General features: G+C 36.3%; 2 protein-coding genes and 1 long non-coding RNA gene across 3 annotated transcripts; all 3 read left to right on the top strand.

Annotated features, from left to right (window-relative positions):
- Positions 1-2,205: 2,205 nt before the first annotated feature.
- On the top strand, positions 2,206-4,266 carry LOC109180714. Its single transcript, XM_019330423.1, has 4 exons — positions 2,206-2,269; positions 3,035-3,151; positions 3,233-3,996; positions 4,204-4,266. The coding sequence occupies exons 2-4, from the start codon at positions 3,037-3,039 to the stop codon at positions 4,264-4,266; spliced, it is 942 nt and encodes a 313-aa protein (XP_019185968.1). The 5' UTR covers positions 2,206-2,269; positions 3,035-3,036.
- Positions 4,267-4,400: 134 nt separating this feature from the next.
- LOC109180713 (mucin-7-like) lies at positions 4,401-5,321 on the top strand. Its single transcript, XM_019330421.1, has 2 exons — positions 4,401-4,990; positions 5,120-5,321. The coding sequence occupies exons 1-2, from the start codon at positions 4,428-4,430 to the stop codon at positions 5,319-5,321; spliced, it is 765 nt and encodes a 254-aa protein (XP_019185966.1). The 5' UTR covers positions 4,401-4,427.
- A 728-nt stretch (positions 5,322-6,049) lies between these two features.
- Positions 6,050-6,558, top strand: LOC109180704. Its single transcript, XR_002054102.1, has 3 exons — positions 6,050-6,118; positions 6,250-6,393; positions 6,492-6,558. It is a non-coding gene; the product is annotated as an uncharacterized LOC109180704 (long non-coding RNA).
- Positions 6,559-6,897: the final 339 nt, after the last annotated feature.

Raw genomic sequence — 6,897 nt, 5'->3', positions numbered from 1 at the left:
AAATTAAAAAAAATAATAATTGGCGCCCCTCGGCGCCTAACGTTTTTTGCAACCTTGATATATATATATATATATATATATATATATATATATATATATATATATAATTGCACTCTGGTGCGAATGGAGCGCCCAGGTGCAAGCAAATATGCGAATGCGTGATATCCGTCCACGTGTCCAGATCTAATGGATGAGAAACACTGATTTAAAAAAAACGTGGTGGAATTTTCGTAAATAATTGAACATCGAAGTGCAAGTAAAATGCATTACAAGTGCATGTAAAATGTATTATAGGTGTAAGTAAAAATTTACACTGAGCATCAATACTAAGTGCACCTATAATTATAAGTAGTTGCACCTATAGTTATAAGTAGTTGCACCTAGGTGCATGAATGTTTGCGGGTGGTTTTCAGGGGTATTGCTACCTGCTGAACTCATATTAAAGAATGTTAACAAGGCAAAATTACATGCACTTGCAGACGAACGTAGGTGCACTTGTAGGTGAATGTAGGTGCACCCGATCAATGAATGCATGCAAAAACTACATGCACTTGCAGACGAAAGTAGGTGCCCTAGGTGAAAGTAGGTACACCCGATCAATGAATGTTGATACGTGGCGCGCGGTGATTGGTTCCATTTCTCTCCTGGGCAATTGTACGCACCTGAACGCGACCATATATATATATATATATATATATATATATATATATATATATATATATATATATACCCCGCCGCATATGAGCGCTCTTCTATATATATATATATATATATATATATATATATATATATATATATATATATATATATATATATATATATATATATATATATATGGGTGATCACATGTGGTCATATGGTCAATTATAGGTCATTAGATTAGATAGATCCAATGAATCACATTAATCAAGATTCTTCCAGTATTTTCGCGCACATTCTCCTACCCAGCGAACTGCAAGGGTAAACTCGTCATAAAGCACCGGAATAGGGAAAATCACATTGTTGTGTGTTTTATTACACTATTGGTGCATGTTGTCAACACTGTTGGTGTATTCTGGAACCCGGCCGTCGCTATAAATGGTCACTATAATTACCATAACACGGGAATACACCATTGGTGTGTTTCACTGTGGTGTGTTTTATTACACTATTGGTGCATGTTGTCAACACTGTTGGTGTATTCTGGAACCCGCCCGCTATAAATGGCCGCTGTAATTACCATAACACCCCCTACTTACCAAAATGCGCGTAAAAGCTCAAAAACTTCAGTAATTAGCCACCGCCATCAGATTACCCTGATTCAACGATCCAGATATGACCACACCGCCACACCTAATGATATGACCACATATGAGTGCTCTTATATATATATATATATATATATATATATATATATATATATACTAGGGTTCCAATGAGAACACCTGCTTAGGTGAGAACAAATAATAATACTAAGCAAGTGTTCTCATACTAATCGCATTTGCACACATTTAATTCGCGTTCGCACACACTTAATCTAGTCTAGACCATTAAAAAATATTAGATGAATACACATGATTTGTTCACACGTTCTCATCTAAGCAAATGTTCTCATATGATCCTAAATCTATATATATATATATATATATATATATATATATATATATATATATATATATATATAGTTAAAATTAACATGTTTTGAAATTATAATAATACTTTAGTATTGTTATAATGAATCTATTGTGTGTATAAAATGAAATCGAATAACAAAGACATGAAATATAATTAAAATGATATTTCAATGTTACTATATTGAAACTAGTGTTTGTGAAAAAATAAAATTAAAATCATACTATGATTCATGCTGCTACATGGAACATGATGCATTGTAAAATTTGCCATGATTAAACGATTGGGGTTGTGGTGATTATTTTGAAAAAATGAAATGGTGAACCTAATTCGCCCCAATCGTTATACCATACACCACGTTGCACGTAGGTCTATGCGCCTACGTGCAAAACGGTGGCGTTTTAATATTACTCCGTTAGTGGATATTTGACGGGACGGGCGCCTCTCCGTCCGTCCAATCACATTTAAATATATATATATATATATATATATATATATATATATATATATATATCAAACATTTCTTCTTCTCGAAGCCTTCAATTACCACTCCCTGCAATTCAAAAACGATCACATTTTTTTCGCGAACTACGCCAAAAACCGCAAAAACTTCACCACATTCTTCTGCAAAAGGGCATACAACATCGCAAAGATACAAGTAAGCATAACTACTATTACTTCTCATTCCAAACATTCATGCTATTACTTCATTGTGTTAATACAGCAACGATACCAAGGGTTACATATTACTTGGACTTGTGTATATTCTGGTATAAGATTATGTACATTACTGTTTTCAGGTCCTATGCCTTATCATTGATAACCGCTATTTTTATACTCCACATTATGTGTATTCCTGATATATGTTATGTGTATTCATGGTATATGTTATGTGTATTCATTCATTATATTATGTACATTGGTGTTCTCAGTTGCTATACCTCATCATAGATAGTCATTATTCTTCTATTCCAAAATTATGTGTATCCTGGTTATATGTTATGTGTATTTCTTCATAGCATTATGTACATTACACATTTGCATCCCTGCAAACTTCTCAATCCCAGTATATTGTCTGTCTGGTGTTAATATTAGTGTTACCTAATACTTAAAATTGTTATTATGTGTATTATGTTATTATGTCAACTAGGGTTACATATTACTTATACTTGTGTTTATTCTGATATAATATTAAGTACATTAATGTTCTCAGTTCCTATACCTCATCATAGATAACCATTTTTCTTATATTCAACATTATGTGTATCCTAGTTATATATTATGTGTATTCATTCATTAGATTATGTACATTGTATATTTGCACCCCTGTAAAATTCTCAATCCCAATCTACTGCCTATTTGGTGTTAATATTAGTGTTACGTATTCCTTATATTTGTATTTATGTGTATTGTGTTGTTACAGATATGTCAACCCCTACACCCACTAATCCCCGGAGATCTCCCAGAAAAAGGAATGTTGCACCTACATCAACACCTACAACCACGTCTGATCCTACACTACTACAAATTGCCAGAGAGGGTAAACGAAAGAAAAATACCGCTGCTTCGTCAAAGGGTGCTTAAACATGTTTTGAATCACCAAATGTTGAAACCAGTACAAATGCCGGTGATGCCCCCAAACAGCCTGCTGCCAAAAAACAAAAGAAAACCCATGCCAGTGCAGCTGCTGAACCTGCCAAAGCCCCAAAGAGCATAAGAAGTAATGAAAAACAGAAGAGGAGAAAACCAAGAAACAATGATTATTTATCTGTACGGACCTCCCCAAAGCAGCTCTGTGCACTCGTCAGTAGTCTGAGCCCAGAACAGCACCAAGCTGTTCGAGATATGGGATTTGGATCCCTTTTAAATGCAACACTGTCCTTGTGTGATTGTGAACTTCTGAGATACCTTCTTGAGCGCTTTGATGTTGGTAGATGCTCAATACATCTGGAAGAGGAGGAGCTCCTTCTAGGAGATGATGATGTACAGAAAACACTTGGCATCCCCAGAGGCCAACAGACTGTTGTGGAGGCTGAAATAACAAGCAAGGACCCACAGTTCACTGGCTTGGTTGAACTTTGGAGACAGCGGTGGGGAGTGAAGACAGGCACACCAACTACAAGCCAGATGCTGAATGGCATTATTGAGAGGCGTGATCATGGAGACATGTTCAAACGTGACTTCATAATCTATGTTGTTTCCACATTGATAAGAGGCTTCAAGAACATGTTCTGCAACTACAGGCTCCTGTATTCACTGCAAGATGTCAGCAAGATCCAAGACTTCAACTGGTGTGCTTACACGATACGATCTCTTGTTGACACCACCACAACATGGAGGGGCAAACGTGATGCAGCCTTCACTGGTCCTGCAACTTTCCTGATGGTATGCACTCTGTATATTGACCTATAACCTTATGTGTATTCATGATATACATTATGTACATTGTAGACTATAATTATGTACATCTTTTAATAACTTTATGTGTATCCTACTCTACCAACCTAAACATAAACTGATACTGATTTTGAATGGTTTATCTTCTTCTTTTTGTTTCTCTATTTGAAGTTGGCATACCTAGACAAAGTGCAGGTTAGAGGAGAAATAGTCAGAAAGAGAATTCCCACCATCACTTCATGGACTTCAAGTGATTGAGGGCAAGGGTCAAGGTTGAAAGAGACATAGGCGGCTTTGGAAAGGGCAAAGTCGTTGAATATATCCCAGATGCACATCAGCCACCACCTCCTCAACTGCCACCACCCCGTGAATTGCCACAAGGTCAGGAAGTTGAAAAGGTCACCACCGCATTGAAAAAGATGACCACGAGCATTATGGAGTTCGGTGAGGTCATGGCAGATGTTGGGGCAAACACCTCTGTTGTTGAGATTATAAAAAATGTGTTCAGCAACTTATCCGCCACTGCCAACCTCACCCCAAGCCCGAATCCAACCCCACCGGAAAACTTACTGCGAGATGATGATATCTACAACCAACCTAGTTTCTTGGATGCGGTTGCTGAACTTGAAGCGGCATTCCTGGCAACATTGAAGAACATGACAACTGCTGACATACCCGCACCAACTTTTAATCTCCTGACGCCAACTAGCCATGACGCTACTCCCGAAGAGGCCCCAAGAAATGCAACTCCACCTGAAACAACACCACCTCCGCCCGAACCCACATCTGAACCCCGAGCAGCAACTCTATCAGCATCACCCACCACACCACCACCACAAACAACCAAAGGAAACACAGCAGCAGCAGCACTTACCCCAATTGCAACACTCTTGGAGAATATCATTGATGACATAGCTGATGGTTCACCCCAATCACTACCAGCAACTGAACAGAAAACTCCAGAACAAATTGAATTTGATAGGTAAAACTCACATATCACTTAACAGTATCCTTATGTGCATTTATCCTTGTTAATTATTTAATCATGTTGTTATGCCTACTGCTTAACACATTAAAACATGTTCCTAATTACTTTTCTGTCTCTACAAAGCATCATTGCTGAATCTGAAGATGATGTTGAAGATGTCAATGTCCGGAAGAGGCTACAGCGAAAGTTCAAAAACCTCCCTCTGGCTTGTCGATCCCCGTACAGGACAAGCAACATTTCAAAGCTCAAGAATGTTTCCGTCAGGGAAAAACTGATCTCAGACTATGCATTCCTGCCATCAAATGAAACTGAGTACCCGTATTAGTATGTATTTCATTTATAACTTGTTATAACAGATGCTTTCAGTTGATATACCACATTATGTGTATTCATGATATTTGTTATGTGTATTCATGATATATGTTATGTGTATTCATTCATAATATTATGTACATTGGTGTTCTCAATTGATATACCACATTATGTGTATTCCTGATATATGTTATGTGTATTCATGGTATATGTTGTGTGTATTCATTCATGATATTATGTACATTGGTGTTCTCAGTTGATATACCACATTATGTGTATTCCTGATATATCTTATGTGTATTCATGGTATATGTTATGTGTATTCATTCATGATATTATGTACATTGGTGTCCTGGTTATATGTTATGTGTATTACTTCATGACATTATATTACTTTAAATTGTGAAATGTTTATTTTGTAATATCAACTTGTTTTCGTTTGTTTCCAGTGAAATGTTGTTTTCTGCCCATGATCTGTTTGCAACGAGGGAGGACATTGCAACATTGGCAAATGGACAACTAGCTACAAATATCCTGCAAATCTGGGCACACAGATTGACGGTGCTTGATATGAAAAGATCAATTGATCAACCAAAAAGGATCTTCTTCTCGGAAGCTGCTTACGTAAGTACACATCTACAACTAACGCATTTTTTAAAACAATGTACTATATGACACACAACCTCTTCTTTGCAGATGACGCTTGAAAATGTTGAAATAAAAGCAAGGAATATGGATATAGGTGACTTCTGTGCAAATATTGACTACCAGTTGAGGGGGACTGCAATTGATATCACAGATGCAAGTCTTGTAAGTAAAACAATATATATATATATATATATATATATATATATATATATATATATATGAATTCTAAGATTATTGAATTTATGTATGTATTTGACACAATTTGTTAAATACCTTTTAATTATTCATTTCAGGTTTTCTTTACAATCTTGAGGCACAATCACTACTACTTGATGTGCTTTAACATCCCCAAGTCAAAACTTCAGATCATTGATAACAAGCTAATGCCCAAGGGAATACCAAATACGAACAGATATGAGAACTGCCCGGCTAAGTTGGTAAGATAAACTAATACTCCTATTAAATATCTATACACTATAGTTTAATATTTACATTACTTAAATTAATTAAACTCTGGAATTACTATAATGTGCAGAAAACAGCTTTCTACAAATACCTCCAATCGAAGAAAAACACCCTTGCAAGAAAAGTGAAGAATATCGAAGCTGAGTGCATTCACATGCAATGGCAAGATGAAGAGAACACAACAGATTGTGGTGTGTATTGCATGCGCCACATGGAAACTTACAAAGGGACTGCAGTAGACAAATGGGAAACAGGTTTCGTAGGGGGTGATAGTGATGTAAGTAATAATCAACTTTGTTCTACATTACACATGTTATCTCTTGTTTCTTCTAATTTTAACATGTATCTTTTGTTTACTGTAGGCTGCTTTCATTACATCGCTTAGAGCAAAATATGCAGCAAACATCATCATGTGGAAGAAAAACGAATACATGGAAACAGTCATGCAATCAGCAAGGGACAACTACAAGAAAGAG

Source organism: Ipomoea nil, unplaced genomic scaffold (genome assembly GCF_001879475.1).
Source record: "Ipomoea nil cultivar Tokyo-kokei standard unplaced genomic scaffold, Asagao_1.1 scaffold1034, whole genome shotgun sequence".
In the NCBI taxonomy this organism is placed as follows: domain Eukaryota; kingdom Viridiplantae; phylum Streptophyta; class Magnoliopsida; order Solanales; family Convolvulaceae; genus Ipomoea; species Ipomoea nil.
This window is presented reverse-complemented; position numbering and strand designations above follow the sequence as displayed.